We start from the raw sequence: 22,432 nt of genomic DNA on the forward strand, positions 1-22,432 counted from the left end.
ACAGGATACAATTAAACATTTAAAATTAATACTCCAGTCCTTTTATAAATAATGAATATAATGAAAATGAAGGGGTAAAAAAAAGGCCATTGGTTGATTAGAGCATTTGAAATCAGTTCATAAATATTTTAAAAACAAACTTGGATTTAAAGATAAATTTCACAGTGGTTGGGTGTGATGATGTTCTTCAATATGTTGTGAAGCACTGATTTTCATCACTTTGCAGTATTTGAATTGTTTGATAAAAGCTATTCTTCAAATTTCAACAAACTATTTCCACAATGTGAATATGCTACCATGATACAGACAATGCGAGTGACTCCACAATTTCAGTTGTTTATTTACAGTTAAAATCAACATTTTAAAAATTACAATATATTTCCCATTGTGGCACCATGTGGTGAACACACACAGGAAACAAAATAAATGGTTGCTTTACCACCATTTATTAAATCTCAAGAAATCAAGGATTTCACCAAAAAAGAAAAATGCCAAGCTACCAAAACTATAAATAGTTACAAAAACACTGATAAACAAAAGCACAGCAGCTCAACGAACCACTCCCAAAGTTCGCCACTCACGTTAGATCAATAATCATATTTCACATCACAGCTATTTGTTTCAGCAACCATTATTCTTGTGGAAATATAGGCTGTATAGATTAGCAATATCAGTCTACCCATACATTAGTAACTTCCTGTGTATTTAGGAATAGTGATTGTCGGATTTCCATGTCTTGGCCCTCTCAAATCCATTGGTCCCAGATCGATAGTCACTGATTGCTTGGCTGATCTCATCCTTTGTGTTCATAACAAAAGGACCTTGAAGAAAGAAAAATATTAATCTGAATGGGAAGTGGACACACCAAACCAGTCAATAAGGTTGACATTCAAATTATTTAACAAAAGGTAAATGAGACTAATCTAAAGTGCGAAATGAACATGATACCGTTATGCTGAGCAACATTATCGTGTGCACAGCTAGCAGCTGCCAGTCTCAGTGACTGTTGAAAGTGGAAAGCAAGCACTCAATTTGAGAAAATGTTTTGGATATAGTAAAGCAAGGGTGGCCAAAAATACAGAAATATTTTTTGCTTTGATAACATAACAACAATGGTACCTGAAGAATGGCATGAACTGAGGGCAATATAAAGGGAGCATAATCATTTATTTGAATTAGAATCAAGTGAGTTAACCTCTTAAATCTTTTTTTTGTATTCATTCCTTTTTTCACGGTGCAATTTTCAATCACTGTAGTAACAGGATTTGAATGCTCAGTTGTGGTGATATTGTCATCAAACAAAAAAAACACTTCTACCCCTGTATTAATATACAGTACTGTGCAAAAGGCAGGTGTGAAAAAATGCTGTAAAATAAGAATGCTTTCAAAAATAGAAATGTTAATAGTTTATTTTTTATCAATTAACAAAATGCATGTACAGAAGAAGTGAATGAACAGAACAAAAATCTGAATCAAATCAATATTTGGTGTGACCACCCTTTGCCTTCAAAACAGCCTCAATTCTTCTAGGTATACTTGCACACAGTTTTCGAAGGAACTCGGCAGGTAGCTTGTTCCAAATATCTTGGAGAACTAGCCACAGTACCTCTGTGGAATTAGGCAGCCTCAAATGCTTCTGTCTCTTCATGTAATCCCAGACAGACTCAACGATGTTGAGATCAGGGCTCTTTTGGGGCCATACCATCACTTCCAGGACTCCTTGATCTTCTTTACACTGAAGATAGTTCTTCATGAAATTGGCTATATGTTTGGGGTCGTTGTCCTGCTGCAGAATAAATTTGGGGCAAATTAGATGCCTCCCCGTTGGTATTGCATGATGGATAAGTATCTGCCTGTACTTCTCAGCATTTAGGAGACCATTAATTCTGACCAATACCCCAAACTTGCAAGGAATCTCCACCATGCTTCACTGTTTAATTTCTGACTTATCGGTCCAGAGAACCTGCTGCCATTTTTCTGCACCCCAGTTCCTGTGCTTTCGTGCATAGTTGAGTCGGAGCCTTGTTTCCACGTCGGAGGTATGGCTTTTTGGCCACAATTCTTCAATGAAGAACACTTCTGACCAGACTTCTCTGCACATTAGATGGGTGTACCTGGGTCCCACTGGTTTCTGCCAATTCTGAGCTGATGGCACAGCTGGACATCTTCCGATTGCGAAGGGAAGTAAGCATGATGTATCAGAGCTCTGGAAACCCCTGTCTGCCTTTAAATGTCTGCCTAGGAGAGACCTTGCTGATGCAGTATAACTACCTTGTGTCTTCTTGCTGTGCTCAGAATTGCCATGGTGTATGACTTCTGACATTAAACTGTCTTCAGCAACCTCACCTTGGAAGCAGAGTTTGGCTGTTCCTCACCCAGTTTTAACCTCCTACACAGCCTACAAAATCCCTGACTTTGTGTACCTAGAAGAATTGATGCTCGTTTGAAGGCAAAGGGTGGTCACACAACATATTGATGTGATTTAGATTTAGATGTGATCTTCTATTCACTCACTTTGCATTTTGCTAATTGATAAAAATAATATATTAACATTTCTATTTTTGATAGCATTCTTATTTACAGCATTTTTTCACACCTGCCTAAAACTTTTGCACAGTACTGTACATTTCCATGTTTTCTGGCAACATAACATACAGTTACTGTACCTTATCTGATGATTTATAATATTTCTCAATACAGTATTTTTACATCAAAGTCAGTTACTTTGCCTTTGTGCGCAGTCCTACCATGTTGAACAACTGGTTCGTTGATTGGCTCTCCAGCAATTAGGACAAAATGGCATACTTCTGATGTCTAAGAAAAAAAGGAAAACGGTTCTTCTTACACTATGCTGTACAATTTGCTATGATGTAGTTGCGAGAAAAACTGAAAAGCATGGATGTTTATTGTGTGATTGTGCAAATTCCGAATACAAACGGTGTCTGAGTACAAATTCAGTGTACAAATCTGGTCAGAGGAAACAGAAGTGAAAGTTGAGAAGGTTGTTTCTATAGGAAAGTGAAAGGCAATGTATAAACTTCCAAAAAAATATGCATAATCATTCATAGCCACAGGCGCTTGGGTATGACAGATGATGAGGATATAGTTTTGGATATAGGTACACACTCGTTTAAATGCCAGTAAACAAGCTCAATATTTCCACCATCAAAGGTCTACAGCAAGTATATCTGCTCATTACCTTTATTGTTTATTTTATACAGATTTAGCTCTTCTTTATCAAGACAGTGGATAATTCTGGAAGCCAGTGTATATCTGTGCAGAATGAAATATGCTATGCACCATTACACTTGTCTGCAAGCATACAATATAGTATCTCTCTTCCTCATACTGTATTTCTCTGGAAAACTGGAACAGCATTCCTACCATTCCACAATAACTTGAACACTACCTTATTTTCACATTTTACATGGTCTCCATCATTACAAACCACTGTGTAATGTGCTTCTATTATTTTCTCCTCATCATCAGGACCTAAGGTAGAAAGAAAGGAGTAATACCAGTAAGTTACAGCATGTTTGTGTTGGTTGGCACATCCATTTAAAATAGCACATTTTGAACCTCAATATCTCACTACACTACCATACACTACTACCATTTCTACTACTCAATGCCATTTCTACTACAATGGCAACAGGCTCTGGCATCATGGTGCAATTGTTGTGCAATTTCTGTGTTATGAATACCCTTAAGAAATTAGCATGAAACATTATGACTTTTTCTGTGTAAAAATAACTCAATATGTCCAACGGATCCCGACACAAGACCACTCATCCTGTGGGTAATTCAGATGATGAATTGTCCATAGACTTAACATGGGGAGACACAATGCTAAAAAGAAAAAAACCTTTGGTTGAGAGTGATAATCAATTCAACCAAGATTTTTTTTCACCAATGCATGGCAAACTTTTTGCTTAGCTAGCTAGTGGGCCGAATAGATTCTTTAATGTGAGGGAGCGGGGGCGGGAGACCAAGAGCGACCGGCACGGGATCACAAAGTTACCAACGATAAGTTGGGTAACCACTGAAATAATCTAAGAACCCCTCACGAATATGTGGGGCCACTAGAGGAGAAGAAAAAAAACGGAAAACGGGAGAGAAACTCTCTGGCAAAATGCCAACTGAAACAAAACCGCAAAAATTGGTCAAACAGGGTACGTGCAAACTAGCACGGAATGCCCAAAGAAATGGGCGAGTTTCGTGTGAAAAAAGAACTGAAAAAGGGAACGAAACTCCCCGGCGAAATTTGACCTGAACAGGGAAAAACGAGATTCCTAAATGGCAGAGTCTCGAAAAGGCTAAACCCAAGAGGCGAACTCCACCACTCACTCATCTAAAAGAGGGCTTAAGCAACCAAAATAGGGAAGGTCCAGGGGAACCATCCAACCCAAGAAAAACCGAACTATTAGTCCCTATGCTCCTAATTAATTCTAAAGAAATAACTGAATGCCTTTCCAGACGAAAAGAAATTCAGTCCTCCAACTACCTCTATACCTCTATAACTGCTCAGTGTCAAAATGAAACATCAAAGTCCAGAGCAGTGCCAGGAAGAGACTTAAATAACTCTCCATGCAGCTGACATCGGTCATGATTACCCCCGCATTCCGCATGCCGAAGGTAATTTCTCATGCTGAACATGGGCGGCACGCCCTCTCCTGGTCTAGAGAGGTAAAACCCGGAATTTGTATTTGCTGGTGGACGTCCAGGTCTACCTAATAAAGTGTTCAGTGAATGTATAACATTTATTCATATTGATACTAATAAAGCGATTTGTGGGCAATACATCATTGAGTCACTGTGAATAGTTAGTAGTTAACCCTGACTTTGTTTAATTGGTCGATTGGCAAGCTACGTTGAAAGAGTGATAAGATATATGGTCCCAAATAGGACATATTGGACATGTTGGATATAAAGAATGCTTTAGGCAGTAACATTAATATGCAAAATTTCCAAAACACTTTACAGTGCACTACTCTATGATTATGAAATCTTTCAGCGGTTTGAATCTTAAATCTGCCCAGTGGTGAGCACCTGTGGTTTGACGTACAGTAGACAATGTACACTGCTCAAAAAAATTAAGGGAACACTTAATCATCACAGAGTAACACCAAGTCAGCTAAACTTCATGGATATCAATCTGTCCATTTCAGAAGCACGAGTGATTGGGAATCAATTTCACCTGCTTTGGTGCAAATGAAAGTGACAACCGGTAGGGCCGCGGTGGCGCAACAGAATTGTGGTCGCAGTCTACTGCAGTTGCACACCGGAGACTGGGGTTCTATTCCTGGTCCTGCCAAAAGCCAAATTTGGCCGGCTCACGTGGAGCAGCATAATTGGCTCGCTGCTCCAGAGGGAGGGAGGGACTTGGCAGGGTTAGTAGATCGCTGCACAATAAAGCACATCGGGTTGAGCATGAGACAAGACAGCTTGAAGAAGGCGTGTCGCTCTTCTTCGGGCCGCCGAGGGACGGGGTGTGGGCGGTGTATCTAATACTAGCTCTAATTGAATCAGACGGGGTACAATTGGCTACCAGATTTGGAGAAAATGGGAAAAATCTGAAAATAAATTTATTTTAAAAAATATATTAAAAAAACAGGTGCAATGGAGATGCATAAGCAAGACAACCCCCAAAAAGGGAATGGTTTTGCATGTGGTGGCCATGGACAATTGCTCTCTCCTTATCCTTCCTGACTGATTCTTCTCTGGTTTTGTATTCTGCTAGTGTCCTTGTCAATACTGGTAGCATGAGATGGTACCTGCAGCCCAATCAGGTTGTACAGGTAGTCCAGCTCCTCCAGGATGGCATATCCATACGTGCGGTCGCAAGAAGGTTTGCTTAGTCTCCCAGGACAGTCTCAAGAGCATGGAGAAGATATTCTGCCTGTAACATCATCCAGCATGACCGGTTTGGCGGTGATGGTTTGGGGAGGCATATCAGGTCGCACAGACCTCCATGTCATGGCTAACGGTACCCTGACCGCTGTTAGGTACCGGGATGAAATCCTCAGACCGATTGTCAGACCTTACGCTGGTTCAGTGGACCCTGGGTTCCTCCTGGTGCAGGACAATGCCCGGCCTGGATGAGGAAGGCATTGATGCCATTTGACTGGCCCTCACGTTCCCATGACCTTAATCCAATTGAGCACCTATGGGACGTTATGTATCGCTGCATCCACAGACTGTCCAGGAGCTCACTGATGCCCTGATCAAGGTCTGGGAGGAGATCCCCCAGGACATCATCCACCGACTCATCAGGAGCATGTCCAGACGTTGTCGGGAGTGCGTACAGGCATGCAGGGGCCATACACACTACTGAGTCACATTATGAGTTGCCGTGATGAAATTTGCACAAGTTGGATCAGCCTATGATTTCAATTTTTTACTTAGATTTTTGCTGTGATTTTGAATCCAGCCCTCAATGGGTTGATTTTGGTTTCCTTTGATCCTTGTAACATCATTTTCTTCTCAACAAATTATACAATGTACATCAGTAAAGATTTTCAACTTGAGTAAATTATTCATCAAGATCTGATGTGTCCCTTAAGTGTTCCTTTAATTTTTTTGAGTAGTGTATATGGCTGTAGCATGTTCTTAGAGATCTATGCTGATACCTTGATGGACAGCAGACTGATGGTAGCGTTAGGGCAGATCAATTAAATTTCCTGTATTTTGAGGCTTTCAGCAAATGCAAACTTTTCACTTAAGACAGTATTTTTTATGATTAATATGATATAATATGGCACCTCAGATTAAAAGTACAGTAGTAAAAGTAAAGTACAGTGGAATGCATGCTCTATGTGAGATTAGCTGTAGTGTGGTTGCAACAAGAGGTTGCAGGCGATTGCTTATCGCAAATTGGATATGCTCAGTCCCACATTAGATGCCAGATTTTTAGAAATGAAAGCTTGACTTACCAACATGAACAGATCCCGAGAGCGTATAGATGATTGTGGTCCATCCTTAAAAAATGTAATCAGATCCAAAAAAGAGAAAAATCAATGCAGAAAAACACTAAGCAATAAAAAACTAAAATGATACAGTATGCATATTCTCACATATGCATCTACACAGTGAGTTTGTGTCACATGGCAGGATATATAACCTGTCTGTCACATTCCTGATTTGCTTACGAATATCACCCACCCACCTCGCATAGTTTCATTTTATGACAGATGTAACGAGAGAGAGATTGCCTGAGTCCAAGGTGGGATTTGAGCCCCGGCCTCCCACTTGATTTTTGGTAGATGAACGCGTTACCAGTCAGCTAAAGACACAATCGCCTCTAGCCAAGGCCAACAATGCCCTTTTGAATTTTAGGGTTACGTCATCAGGGAGTGTTGTCGCGGTAACCTTCTATGACACTTCACTATGCTTACTAGCGAACTAGCCGAGCTAACCCTGAGTCAATCAAGAAGATATGATGCATCTTTCGCTTCTTACCCAAAGGAACTGGTTGAATGTGCTTTGCTCCTTGCTCCAGTTTAAAATCAAGGTAGATGGTTGGAGTTCTTGTGTAGATTTTCGACTAAAAAACAAATGCACATAATGTTTAAACTGCATGTTGTCTAATAGGAAATCAACCTTACAGAGACTGACACAATCATGACTAGTAAGTCATATAATAAGAGCTTGTTTTCTATTGGGGGAAAAAAGTATCTCGCAATAGCACCTTCTCATAAGGATGATAAAGCCTGGGCTACCTGAATCTCACACATGCCATTTTCCAGGCACATATCAGAATCATTTTTATGGTGCCAATGTTGGCCTGGAGTGCACACAGCCCTAGGAAATGTGAAGATAATGTATTTGCAACATTGTTGAACATTTCCAGAGAAATGCTGGCTGGGCAATGTTGTAGCTAAATGGGAGTACACTGTCGGACCAACAATAACTCCTCTAAACGGCATGACAATGTGCTTGGCCTTGCATAACCCCGCCAGGCCTTGCATAACCCCACCAGGAACTCACATTTGCATCTGAAATGTAAGGAGTGTTTCAACAAAAATCTGTTCTCAATTTCCTGAACCTGCCAGACAGAGAAAAATGAGGATACTTGTGTAAGTCTCATTTGTGTCTCAGAATCACATCAGTATCTGGGTCTTGTTTTCAGACACAGAAACAAAACAGTCTTAAAGACTGCTCTTGGCAAAACCAGACATGCTGTGTTTACCTTAACTTGCCCATGAAAATAAGTGTTAACGAAACCAAAGCTATTCTTCACCTACATCAAACATCTTTGCTGAACTTGTGACTGTTGCACATTGCCCTATAAAGTTTTGACGGATGGAAATTAACCTTTCCATGTTGGAAATTACAAAAACAAAATACAAAGTTTAATACAAAAGTGAAGCATATACACTCACTGAGCACTTTATTAGGAACATTTTAACTTTATTACACCTACTTATTAATGTGATCATCTAATCAGCCAATTGTGTGGCAGCAGTGCAATGCATAAAATCATGTAGATACGGGTCAGGAGCTTCAGTTAATGTCAACCATCATAATGGGGAAAAAATTTGATCGAACTGACTTTGACCATGAATGATTGTTGGTGGCAGACAGGTTAGTCTGAGTATCTCAGAAACGGCTGATCTCCTGGGATTTTAATGCACCCTAGTCTCTAGAGTTTGCAAAGAATGGTGCAAAAAACATAAAGAAATCCAGTGAGCAGCAGTTCTGCAGATAGAAACGCCTTGTTAATGAGAGACGTCAGAGGAGAATGGCCAGGCTGGTCTGAAACAGAACCTTTCCTATATAAACCATCTGCAACATTTAATATGGACATTCACTGGCCTGGGAAGTGGAAGCCAAATAAGATCCACTTGCATATTAATGATTTACTACAGCCCTAAGAACAGTGATCACAATGGTATAACAATGGGAAAAAAACATTTAGCTAAAGAAAACAAAGCTGAGGCTTTCTTCCATGCAAGGGGTTTTTATTTGAGGCTGCTATCAATTATGCCCAGTAAACCACTCCACATGTAGTTGTGTATGAAATCACCAGGGGCTTCATAAACACAAATAAAAGTCAGGATAAAAGGATGTGGTGGTGTGAACAGAAGCATTATGTCAGCAGAATCCCTACCCCTGTTACAAGACAATTATCCACCTGGCTGTGGGTCCGGTTCCTTGCACGTGACATTAACATTGCCTTGCTAGCACATCATCTTATTCGGGTGTCACATACACTTATAAAGACAGTTGCTAGGTGAATGTGGAGGAGTGTGGTTAAGGTGGAGAGGGAGTGGTTTAGTCTGCTTGCAACCGCAGCTATAGGCAATTTGATTATTTTTCACTAAACCTTTATCTCTTCAAGCAGCACTGAGAGCGTGGCTGGCATGAGAGACACATGGAAGCAGTTGGGTAATAACGGACTACAGTGGTTTCGTGTTTCATTTAGCGATTCTGCCTCCAGAGGTGGGCCGGCAGATATATTTTTTTATCCCCAGTAATTCATTGTTGTTTGCACAACCACCGGCAGGTGGCATATGTGAGTGCACTAATCCACAGTAATCTGACGTGATTTATCTGCATCTCTCAGTTTGGCTGCTCAGGCTCTGTTTCTTTTGCAGGTAAAAGGTCACATTATGAGAGTTCAAAATATACTGCTTTGTATCGAGCCCCCGAAGTTAATAAAAATCGTACAGTAATGGTAAATGGTTGGTATTCATATAGCACCTTTATCCAAAGCATTGATGCTTCTCATTCACCCATTCATACACACACTCACACACCAACGGCGATTGGCTGCCATGCAAGGCGCCGACCAGCTCGTCAGGAGCATTTGGGGGTTAGGTGTCTTGCTCAGGGACACTTCAACACAGCCCGGGCGGGGGATCGAGCCGGCAACCCTCCGACTACCAGACAACTGCTCTTAGTGCCTGAGCCATGTTGCGCAGTTAACCAAGATGATTAAATGATAGATTTGTGTTTGTGAAATGGAGTGAGGGCAAATTAAATAGTTAATGTATCTGCATTGTGGATAAATAAACCCATCCATAAACAGAAAAAGTCCCATTATGGGATCGATTTCAATCTTTAAAAGTTATAAAACAAGCCAGTGCTAATGAGGTTAAGTGCTATATAGGCTAACCTATACCCTCATATTTGCCATCTGGTGGTGGTTTTGTGAAAAGCAAACCCTAATGTGACTGCCCCTACTGTCAGAACCTCGCAATACTTTTTTCTTGGTCGGTGAAATTATTACCGATGAAGCAAACCGCCAAATGAAACATGAAAACACTGTACATGTACTCTGGATTACATGATCACATTACAAAAATCTTGTATGGTGCATTTGAAAACACTAGTAATTCGTTATTTTTTTAAAGTAACATGATTACATTTTAATTAGACGTGGTAAACCCCTCCCCCCTTGTCCATGTAGTCCTCCCAGTTAGTCCTCCATTCAATTACAAATAACCACCAAAATCCCTCCCTAAGAACATTTTGAAGGATTTTCCAGACATCTGCAGCCATTAGTCCTCCAGCCTTTCAGACAGCTTTTCAGCTGAGTAGGTGAGGAAGAGAGCAATTTCACTTTGAACACATTATTACTACCTACCTCTGATGTAAAACAATAGGGAGAGCAACTGTAATGTGTTGGACATACAAATGTTGGCAGAGAATGAAAATGTGCTACTTTTTTACCACTAAATTAATGCTTTAATTGTAATTATTATTGATTAATTATAATAATTTCTACAAATGTATTAATTTATAAAAAAAATATATTTCAGCATTTCATTTCACATTCAAAATTAACTTACTAATAAAGTAAAGCACATCCCAAATCGAACAATGTAAAGCACTAATTCCTTTTCTAAAAGTGGATTTTATGCTGAGAATGCACTGTAGCAAAACTGAAGAAGGCCAATTTCTCAAAACTGCGGTTTGCAAAAGCATAGTGTTCTTTTGAACATTGCTGACAAAGTATTTGGTCAATCTTGGATAGTGATACTTCATTTTGTAGGTCTCATACTAATCTGTACTTTGGTACCATGTCAAAAAATAAAGAAGCTAATTTTGTGAATGTGTCTCTAAATTACTCTTTCGGTCACATTTGTTTGTAATCTAAGGAGTGTATCCACAAACCACAAAATAGTGTCACTACAACAGTAAATCTCATTGATCCTTCTGCGCTACAACAACAAAATATGCTCCTTAGTTATTGAATAAGAGCTGGATATCTCTGTCAGAGAAGCCTACACATTCTCCTTTTCAGACACACTGGGATGGTTGTCAATAGCACATTGTTTGAATATACGGTGCAATCCATAATTATTTGGACAGTGGTAGAACTGATGTTCTTTTAGCTATGTATTCCAGCACATTGGATTTGAAATTAAACAATGAATATGGTTAAATAGGTTAAAGTGCAGACTGTCACCTGTAATTTGAGGGTATTTAAAGCTATATCGGGTGACATCCCTTTTTAGACATAGTCCATTCATTTTAGTGGGCCAAAAGTAATTGGACAGGTAGCTTCTCAGCTGTTAATGATAAGTCAGATGTATTCAATTGCTTCCATCGTGCAGGTCTAAGTATTGAGTATCTAGTCTTCATTCTATGCTTTTAATTACCTTTGGAGTCTGTTATTGCCATTTGTCAATATGAGGAGCAAGGTTGTGCCAATGACCATCAAGCCAATTGTCCAATTACTTTTGGTCCATTAAAATGGGGGGACTAAGTATAAAAATGGATGTAATTCCTACCTAGATCATCCAATGTTACATTACATTACATTATTGGCATTTGGCAGACGCTCTTATCCAGAGCGACGTACAACAAAGTGCATACCCATAACCAGGGATAAGTTCGCTGAAAGACCCTAGAGGGAAGTACAATTTCAACTGCTACCTGTACAACAAAGATAAGATTTTTTTTTTTTTTTTTTTGAGAACAATGTGGATGTAAATACCCTTGAAGGTGTACCGTAAATCCTCAAATTGTGTCCGGGGTCTTTTATTTACTTAGGCTGCACAAAGCACAGGCCTTTATTTGGGGCAGGCTTGTATTCGAGGCAGGCCTTTATTTATTATTAGGCTTCTGTTGTAGAATTTTATTCTTAGAAATAAAGTAAAAGGCTACACTTAAAGTGGGCCAACACTGTTCAACACTTCCTGTAACCGTTCAGAAATCAATTAGTGTAGGCTAATCAGGAAACACCGTTTGGTAAATCATAGTGTCAGTCTTAACAGACAGGCAAATATTCTCAAACACAATAAATCACATACAAGTCCAGAATCCATAAAATAACAACTTGCCAGACACGCCTTCATGAACAATAACAAATTAGCGTAGATAACAGCAAGTTAAGGATCTTTTTTTCCTAAAGTGCGCTTTATTGTGAGACATGCGTTTCGTTTAGAGCAGCATACCGGTAGGCTATCAAAAGATTTTCGCTTTGGTTTGGGATTTAATTTACTTTTGGACTGTTTGATTCTATTGCTAAATGTTGGGACTGATGGGCACTGAAATCTGGGGGGTATTTGATGGTTCACTGTTAAGTTTTATGTAGTTGAAAGAGTGTCGGGATTTCCACCTGTCTGTTTATTGTGAGCCAAGGAAGCCGCTTTCATTCATTCATTGAACGTGTGCTGTGCTGTAAATACATGGAAACCTTATTGCGTAGCCAAGTAGCCTAAATTGAGTTAATTTTAAATTTTTCCTGATTTACTTTTTATTAAATTTGTAGGCTGGAATGCCTTGCGGCAACAATTGTGTTTAAATGTATACTGCTTCAGCCTTTGGCAAGCTACTTAGAAGTGGGCGGCAAGCGACTGGCAGCTTGAGAGCAACGTGTTGGAGACCCATGGTGTAGGACAACGACTTTTCATTGGCAACAGTATTAAACCAACCAACAATATAAAATATTAAGAAGAGCTCTTTTATTTAATTGTGTTAAATCAAAACAATGTCTTCTAGTGCTCATGGACTGATAGCCCTACTTGTAGGCAATATTACCCCGGCTTGTATTTGGGGGCCATGCCCCCGGCTATTATTTGAGGATTTACTGTAAGTCTGCACTTTAACCTCATATTCATTGTTTAATTTCTAATTCAATGCGCTGGCGTACAGAAGAGAGCCAAAATAACAGAAATTGTACCACTGTCCATGCGTGACCTGCTCTATCATAATCATAAGTCGTGGCGGCCAATTTCACATACTAAATAAATGTTCATTCATCTTTTTTCAAAGAAATAGTAGGTGAAATATGTTCCTTGTACCCGTTTTTTGGATTTTATTTTTGTTTTAAGATTCTGTGCAGTCTGTAAGTATTTCGACAGTGGTTCCTTGGAGATCGACCTTTGAACCCGTTTCAGTAAATCATTAACCAGCAAGCAAGCATGTATTGGCCTGCTGTTGTCAACAGCTGTTAGCATGCCAGGGTTATGTAAATTGTCTCAGTGATCCATTATCAGCAGAACCTGCTGATCTGTGCCTTGACTGCCTGCTAGCAGGCTGCTGGAGTTCTATATTGTGAAACCTCAGTGTGCGGACAGCTGAGCCAATGGAATGCTGCAAGGGGACAGATAATGTTGTGCTTGGCTTCTTGCAGTTCCTCTTCACTGGGAACCTACAAGCCACATTATTGCATTACAGCGGATGAGAAGAAATTATGGAAGGACACTGCCTACACAGAGCCCCAGACAAAAGTAGATACTTTCCTCAGGTTATGAAGGAAATACAGTCTTGTTTATTGTGGGACATAAGCAGGTGTGTCTCAAGGTTGCTCAATCTTGCAATTAAGGGGCAAATTTAGCTAAATGTTTTTCAGGTCAGAACAAAGCTTTAACAAAGGTATCCTCTCAGTTATCAGGGAAAATACTTCTTCTCCTCAGAAAATTAATAAGGAGCACACTGAAAAGTATAGTACTGTTGCATGTACAGTAGGTACTTCATACATATCAAAATTTGCTGACAGTCTGTCTACACAACACTGGAGTGTAAAGCGATGGATCAGTCTGCATTGGCAATGCAATGTGCTGCATCTGTATCTGGTGTAACTACACTGCTACCATTCACTTTTGCATCTTGCAGTTGCTGCACAGCCACCTTACAGCAATATGGCTCATGCGGTGTAAAATGGGGGTTATGTACTTCCTAGCAAACTGTAACCTGGCCATCCTTTTTTACGGTTTGTATCTTGCAGTGTAACCTGTAGTTCAGTTTGTGAAGTTGTCTGCAGACAATTGACACTGACACAACCACGCCTGCCTCCTGAAGTGAGGTTTTCTCCATTATGGCAAGAATCAACCTTAGAGGTTGGCCTACCAGTCATTTTGAAGTTACTGATCCACCACTGCTTTTTCTTCTTAATGATGTTCCAAACTATTTATGTTGGTAAGCCAATTGTTTTGCCTATGCCTTTCTTTTTCTTATTTCTCAGCCTCATAATGGCTTTTCCTTGACCTCCCCTGGAGCAATGCAGGGTTAAGGGCCTTGCTCACGGGCCAAACCGCTGTGCAGATCTTATTGTGGCTACACTGGGATTAGAGCCACTGACCTTGCATGTCCCAGTCATTTACCTTAACCACTACGCTACAGGCCACCCCCAATGAATAATTGAGAACCAATAGCGCAACATATTGCCGCCATTTTCTTAATTTACAATTACACCCTATGGGCAATTAATGTCAACCTGAGCATGAAAAAAATAAACGTACTTACTTCCCAATTAAACATATTATGTCCCAAACATTTACTTATGGAGCTTACTGTAGGTTATAACCAGGCAGACTGTACACATCGTCGGCTGACAGTTGGCTTGGTGTGTTCCCAGCGTAACAAAACGTGAGTGCATCCACCTTATATGAGCAGTGTGACCTGGCTAACAACAGTCCCCCAAGCTTTGAGCCTGCTCATTTCTCACCTTCACTCCCAGAGCTTCCCCAGAAATGACAGCCACTGTGACTCCACTCCGGCTGGGTTTTGGGATCTCCCAGCTCTTCAACTCCTGGTACTGCGGCTCCACCAACTTCTCTGCTGCCCTCAGGTTCACCCAGAGCTGTATGCCATGCAGGGGCTCCTCAGACACTGGCATCTCTGCGTGGACCACCCCCCGGCCCGCTGTCATCCACTGACAAACACAGAGGAGCTGTGAGCAAGGCAGCTCCCCAACACTGTTTGCTCAAAATAGCTTAGGTTTAAGGAAAGTGGGTTATTCCCAAGGACATCAAGGACCACCATTTTAAGGTAGCCAAAAAATCTTTAATTTATAAGCTACCTCTGATTTTCATTTGAGCCTGAAATCTATTTTTGTAATCAAAACATGGGTAAAACATCTGAAGGTGAACCCCATTGAAAGTGCCTGGTTGGACACTACCATGTTTACCATTAATGCAGTAAACATCACAGAACTGCATATTTTGCAATGTTGGCTCAGGCGGTAAGAGCATTGGTCTGGCAGTCCAAGGGTTGCCGGTTCAATCCCGCCCTGGGTGTGTTGAAGTGTCCATGAGCAACACACCCATACACCATTCACTCATTCACCAAATGGATATCACCATTCACTCATTCATACACCAATGACGATTGGCTGTCATGCAAGGCACCAACCAGCTCATCAGGAGCATTTGGGTGTGTTGCTCATGCACACTTCAACACACCCAAATGCTCCTGATGAGCTGGTTGGTGCCTTTCATGGCAGCCAATCGCCATTGATGTATGAATCAGTGTGGATGAATGGGTGAATGAGGAGAATCAATTGTACAGTGCTTTGGATAAAGGCGCAATATAAATGCCAACCATTCACTAGAGTGCGAAACATTGGAGCTCCCATTGGAGTGAATGGAGAATATCAGACTTTTGAAGGAAAAATAAAAGCCTGACGATATTTAACAATCATTACATTTCATATGATGTACAGAACTGTACTTTCCTCTAGGGTCGCCGCACTTATCCCTGGGTTCGATTTGCACTTATTTGTACGTCGCTCTGGATAAGGGAATCTGCTAAATGCCTGTAATGTAATGTAAAATGAAAACCAGTGGCTTCAGAAGGCTTGCCCATCAGTCTACACGGTCTAACCCATCATGACAAAGTGAAAACATCCATCCATCCATCCATCCATCCATCATCTTAACCGCTTATCCGTATATCGCAGGGCACACACACCATTCACTCACACACTCATACCCACAGGCAATTTAGACTCTCCAATCAGCCTAACCTGCATGTCTTTGGACTGTGGGAGGAAACCGGAGTACCCGGAGGAAACATTTACATTACATTTACATTTTTGTCATTTGGCAGACGCTTTTAATCCAAAGCGACTTACAAGTGCAAAGGTTCTTCCACAAGTCAAAGCATCACATCCACAACTAGGAAAATACACATGGAATGCTGTTCTAAACATATAGTCGTCATCATAAGTGCACTTTTTTTTTTTTTGGGTTAGACAAGGAGGATAGGGATATCAGAAAGGGGGGGCGGGGAAAATCAGGAGGGAGGACTAAGGTAGAGTTTGAAAAGGTGTGTTTTGAGTCTGTGTCGAAATAGGGGGAGGGATTCTGCTGTCCTGACAGTGGTAGGCAAGTCATTCTACCACTGAGGAACCAGAACAGAAAACACGCGTGAACATGCAGCTCGACCACCAGGTGCACGTAGAGAGGGAACCATAAGGCGACCACAGCTGGCAGACCGGAGTGGTCTAGCTGGGGAGTAGGGAGTGATCAAGGATTGTATGTAAGGTGGGGCAGTCCCCTTAGCAGCCTGAAATGCCAACACTAGGGCCTTGAATCGGATGCGTGCGGCAATAGGAAGCCAGTGGAGGCCAATGAGAAGCGGGGTGATATGAGCCAACCTGGGCTGACTGGTGATCAGGCGGGCTGCAGCATTCTGGACCAGCTGGAGGGGCTTGATGGCACATGCTGGGAGACCGGCTAGGAGGGAGTTCCAGTAATCCAGGCGGGAAATGACGAGCGCCTGGACTAGGAGCTGGGTGGCTTTCTCCGTCAGGAGATGACGGATACGGCGTATATTATACAGAAAGAACCTGCAGGTTCTGGCAGTGGACGATACTTGTGGAGCCAGGGTGAGGCAGTTATCAAGAGTCACCCCAAGATTCTTTGCCATATGGGAGGAGGAAACTACAAAGTCCTCAACAGTCAGTGAGAGGTCGATTGACGGAGAGGACTTAGCAGGGATGTAGAGAAGCTCAGTTTTGGAAAGGTTGAGCTTCAGGTGGTGGGAAGTCATCCACGTAGAGATATCAGCCAAGCAGGCAGAGATCTGTGTGGTGACTTGGGTGTCGGGGGGGAAGGAAATAAAGAGTTGGGTGTCATCAGCGTAAGAGTGATAAGAAAAGCCATGGGAAGAGATAACAGAACCAAGAGACATGGTGTATAGCGAGAAGAGGAGAGGCCCAAGAACTGAGCCCTGTGGGACTCCAGTTTATAGGGGCTGAGGGTCAGAGACTGAGCCCCTCCAAGTCACCTGGTAGGAGCGACCAGAGAGGTAGGAGGAAAACCAAGAGAGTGCAGACCCTGTGACACCCATCCCAGACAGCGATGAGAGCAGGATCTCATGGTTGACTGTATCGAAGGTGGCCGACAGGTCACAGTGCCTCAGTGACCGCGAGCAGGGCGGTCTCAGTGGAGTGGCCACTCTTGAAGCCTTGTTCTGGAGAAGATAAGTGGACAGTTGGGAGCAGACCGCCGGTTCCAGAGTTTTAGCGAGAAAGGGAAGAAGAGAGACAGGCTGGTAGTTGTTCAGGGCAGAGGGGTCATGGTGCCGGAAGAGAGGGAGGTGTTGATTAGAGAGGAGAGAAAAGGGAGAAAGTCATATATATAGATTGTAGAAGGGGAGAGGGGATGGGGTCAAGAGGACAGGTGGTCGGGCGGTGGGATGTAAGGAGTTTCGATGTGTCGGAGTCAGAGAAGGGAGAAAAGGAGGCTAGGGAGTTGGGGAAGGTAGGAGGGTCGGGAGAAGGAATTGCAAATGGCGTCGACCTTCTTTTCAAAGAAGGAGACAAAGTCATCAATGTGAGTGATGAGGGGGGTGGGGGGGAGGCCAAGGACTGGGGGGGAGGCCCGAGCTAATTTGGTGGTGAGGGGACACAGAGAGTCAAAGGAAGATGAGAGGGAGGACATGAGAGTTGTAGCAGCATCATCGGGAGACAGTCGAGAGAAAGACTCCGCGGATGGTAGGGAGGAGAGGATTGTAGATGAGAGGGTGGAGAAAGACAGGTGGCGTAGGTTCCGCCGACAGGTGACAGTGGATGGTGGGAAACCCATGCAACACAGGGAGAACATGCAAACTCCACACAGAGATGCCCCAGCCGACCAGGATTTGAACCCAGGACCTCCTTGCTGTGAGGCAGCAGTGCTAGCCACTGCAACATCCTGTTGGCTCAGGCGGTAAGAGCAGTCGTCTGGTAGACGTACAAAAGTAATAATTCTCATCTGACCTATTTTCTATTTAGCAGTCACAATATTGTAGGTAAATTGATTTACCTTCCATGGCCGTAATAAGCAGTTTCTCTCGTCAAATGTGATAATTTAAATTCATGCTTGCTTCAAACCCTCATGCCAAAATAGCTGGCTATGTTACGGGTTCACAAATGTAGTATAAATGGGATAATCCACTACAAGGCGTGCGGTTATATGACTTTAATGATGTTCAACACCTCAGCGTCCTGTATTATGCATTCTAAAATATATATTTAGCTAAAACATTAATACTTGCCACGACTGTATCGATACTGTATTGCAGAAAAACATTATCGCAATACTATGCTGTATCAATGGTTTCTCAAACCTATCGTGTGCAAATGATTCTCCAACAGTAAACATTCAAAAAGGAAATATCTATTAATGCTATATACTACCAGAGTAACAAATATCTGAAATTGGTTAATAGTTACCTGCAAATCCCCTGGCTGAAGTGTTCCACTGTGGCCACAGAAGTCTTTGTGGCCTAAACATCCTTGTAGAAGGTACGTAACCTGCATTTTAAGGACAAAATATTATATTGAACGTAGGAAAGCTTGATGGGGCCTTCAGTGCCAAAATTATGTCATCTGTGGGTGCTTACTGTTTGTGTAAATGTTCTTTATATATTCAATGAAAAACATCCAAAACATTAGCCCCACTAGAGTTGTCATTCTACAGATATTAGCTCTTAAAGAAGGGGGGGGGGGGGGGTAGGGTTAGGGTTAGGGTTAGGGTGGGGGTCGTGTTCTTAAGAAGAGCCACACGGAAAATTAAGTCAAATAGGTCATTCTTTCAAAAATATTCAATGGATAATTTGGGACTGAGCAGAAAATGACCAAAAAGTCTTGCATATTCAACCAAGTAGTTGGTAAGGTGGAAAGTTTCCTACCTTAATGAAACTATGTAACTATTGAGTTGTTAGTAGCCTATACTGTAGGAGCACTGCAGTGTATCCAGGGCAGTGTTAGCCAGCGTCCTGGCTCATAGTGATATGCATTGTTAGAATTCGTGCCTCACAAGAAAATTGAGTTTTGGAATCCCCTTACATACAGATTACATACTTTAGTACAGAAAATGCAGAGTGAAAATGAACATGTTTATTACATTACATGTTTAGGTATGTGTACCACGGTGTGTCACATTTCTCAATGTAATATCAATGTTTCATCTTAAACCACCATACAGAGAAAATGTATATGCTAATGGGCAAAAAGCTTTTTATTAATTTTCGGAGTCGTTCTGGATAGGTTTTTGCACCCCTAGATATTTGAAGACTCTATGAAGATTAATAATTATTCTTTTAAATTAATAATTGTGCCAAACTGAGAGTCAAAACATTTTTAATATGTATGATATATGATTGTTATGATTTACATCAATGCACAATTATGAGGCAAGGGTTGCCAGATTTGACAAGCGCTTAACTAGTCACACAAGTATTCACACAGACATTCACTTTTTTACTCACATTTGCACAGAAGTGAATAGCCATTAGAGTGTGAACAGCCATTAGAGTGAATCACCATGCAGTTCCCATTAAAAACTGGTGATCTAGAAGCTGGGGATAAGCCAATGCAAGAACATCCCGCTTGGCAGAAGATTGCAGAAATATTCGTTTTAAAAAAATAGAAATCCAGGGGCAAAATTAACTGAAAAGCTTTAATTTCTCATCCTTTGGCCATGCATTTTCTGATTGATGATGTTTCTGCCATTCACTGATGCATCCTGTTTCCCTTTTTAGTTAATTATGGACTCTTGCAAGGTTTTTCCTAGATCAGGTAAGAATCTTCAAATGTGATATTGCAGCACATCTGGCAAGGAACCCACGACATGCTCAGTCAGACAGAGAATAGTCTTCTTCTTCTGGGATATTAGGAATTTGTTTACTAAAACACAAATTTAAAAAGCGGATTTAAAAAAAGCCTAGTTTATAAATTTTGCGTAGTATAGGTCAGCTATGCTATAAGTGAACTATTATTTAATAATAAAATATTTTATTTGGTTAGTTTCTCCCTGTTTTGGGGAGTTTTTATAAAAAAATATAGTTCCTTTAAACTGAGATTAACTTAACAAAGTAACTTAATTGTAATGTATTAATTTGCTGAACACCCGTGTATTTACTCAAGTTAACTGTGGGATGGATAGGGCAGCGTAATTTCAAAATAAGGCTGAAATCCTTTTGACTCAACTGATACTGCACATCATGACAATGTTTTTGCTGTCATTGATGGTTCCTTGGCATAACAAGCACAATCTATGCGCAACTTCAGTAAGACTTTGCTAGTGATGTATGCAAGGGCTGTATGGAAACCATAACTGTCAACTTTATGGGTGATGGAGATAAAGAATATATTCCTTTCTGTTGCTGCCGGTTTATCCATCTACTAACTGGAGTCTTACATAATTACAACCGAAACACATAAAGCTACTCAAAGCCTCTTTGACATTTTTCTTCCAGCAAATCTGGATAAAAATGTCAAGGAATCAATGTTCAAACAATTGTCCAGATATTCAGTGACACATCTGGGTAAACTTTCACAGATGTTTACTCATAGGAAAGGCAACCTGCTGCTGCACCCAATGATACCATTGTGTTTCCAGCTTCTCTGTTCCAATATGGAATTCGAAAAGAGACCATGAAAACAAGCCAGGAGGGGACTGACCGAGGCTATAATTTACAATATCTTTGAATGTCTCATCGTACTTTTGATCAAAATCTTCTATTTGTTCTGAATGCTTAGAGAGGCTAGTAGTGATCAATGACTCAATAACTCAAATATGCCACAGAGTTCCTTTCCATACAGTTCATAACTATGTCATAACTGCTGTGACACAAGGGTCACCAAGACTGTGTGAATGTATCCCTCTATCCCAGAACAAGACAGGATGGAAAGAGCCAGGGGTCAGAGGTCAACAGATGTCTCCCAAAAGCTGCCTGAGCTCCAACTGAGGAAAGCCTGTGATCTCAGACCCATGTGACCTTCAGTAAACATGCCATGACATGCAACCTGGGCAATCTCCAAAATTCAGTAACAATTCCACTATTGACAATGCTCTGAAGATAAAAATGCATGGTTGAAAAATGCAATATCCTTGAGTAGTAATTGCGAAAAACAACATTTGTCATCCATTAATTGTGCTTCTCATATAGAAATGAGTAAAAATAATAACTTTTATTTATGGAGAGAGGACTTAATGAGACTGATGTCTCTTTTTCAGAGGTGCCCTATTCTGGTATTTCAGGTTTGCCAGGGATGTCTTAATATTAATAAAATGTATGCATACAGTACCCCCCCATAATGTTTGGGCAAAGACCCTTCATTTATTTATTTGCCTCTGTTGCCTCCATATTTTGGTTACAACATGCAAATACTACAGCAATGTTTATACATAGCCCCCCATTTCTGGCACAATAATGATTGTGACACAGCAATGTTATGTACAGTAAATTAAAGTAGTCATGTTTAGCATTTTGTTGCATATCCTTTGCATGCAATGACTGCTTGAAGTCAGCGATTCATGGACATCACCAGTTGCTGGGCGTCTTCTCTAGTGATGCTCAGCCAGGCCTGCATTACAGCCATCTGTAGCATGCTTGTTTTGAGGGCTAGTCCCCTTAAGTGTTCTCTTCAGTATATGAAAAGCATGCTTAATTTGGATCAGATCGCATGATTGACTTGGCCATTCAAGAATTGACAATTTTTAGCTTTAACAGTATGTTTGGGATCATTGTCTTTTTACATTACATTATTGGCATTTGGCAGACGCTCTTATCCAGAGCGACGTACAACAAAGTGCATACCCATAACCAGGGATAAGTTCGCTGAAAGACCCGAGAGGGAAGTAAAATTTCAACTGCAACCTGTACAACAAAGATAAGGACGAGGGCCAATATATATATATATATATTTTGAACACAGAAACAAACAAACAGAGCAAAAGTGACTAAAGTTAACTATCCAAACACTGCT

The 22,432-nt window shown here is 41.1% G+C and overlaps 1 protein-coding gene across 2 annotated transcripts in view; it reads right to left on the reverse strand.

Annotated features, from left to right (window-relative positions):
* Positions 1 to 316: 316 nt before the first annotated feature.
* The window catches only part of pir (pirin), a 33,897-nt gene continuing 11,781 nt past the window's right edge, over positions 317 to 22,432 (reverse strand). Inside the window, exons 4-10 of one of the 2 annotated variants that reach the window (XM_061235110.1) lie at positions 18,893 to 18,973; positions 14,900 to 15,106; positions 7,459 to 7,543; positions 6,933 to 6,977; positions 3,449 to 3,492; positions 2,748 to 2,814; positions 317 to 821 (exon numbers count right to left, since the gene is read on the reverse strand). In XM_061235110.1, the coding sequence (XP_061091094.1) occupies positions 706 to 821; positions 2,748 to 2,814; positions 3,449 to 3,492; positions 6,933 to 6,977; positions 7,459 to 7,543; positions 14,900 to 15,106; positions 18,893 to 18,973 (645 nt within the window). In that variant the 3' untranslated portion in view covers positions 317 to 705. Of the gene's footprint in view, positions 822 to 2,747; positions 2,815 to 3,409; positions 3,493 to 6,932; positions 6,978 to 7,458; positions 7,544 to 14,899; positions 15,107 to 18,892; positions 18,974 to 22,432 lie in introns of both variants that reach the window. The other variant, XM_061235109.1, reaches the window with a different exon arrangement.

This window comes from Conger conger, chromosome 3, assembly GCF_963514075.1.
Source record: "Conger conger chromosome 3, fConCon1.1, whole genome shotgun sequence".
NCBI lineage: Eukaryota > Metazoa > Chordata > Actinopteri > Anguilliformes > Congridae > Conger > Conger conger.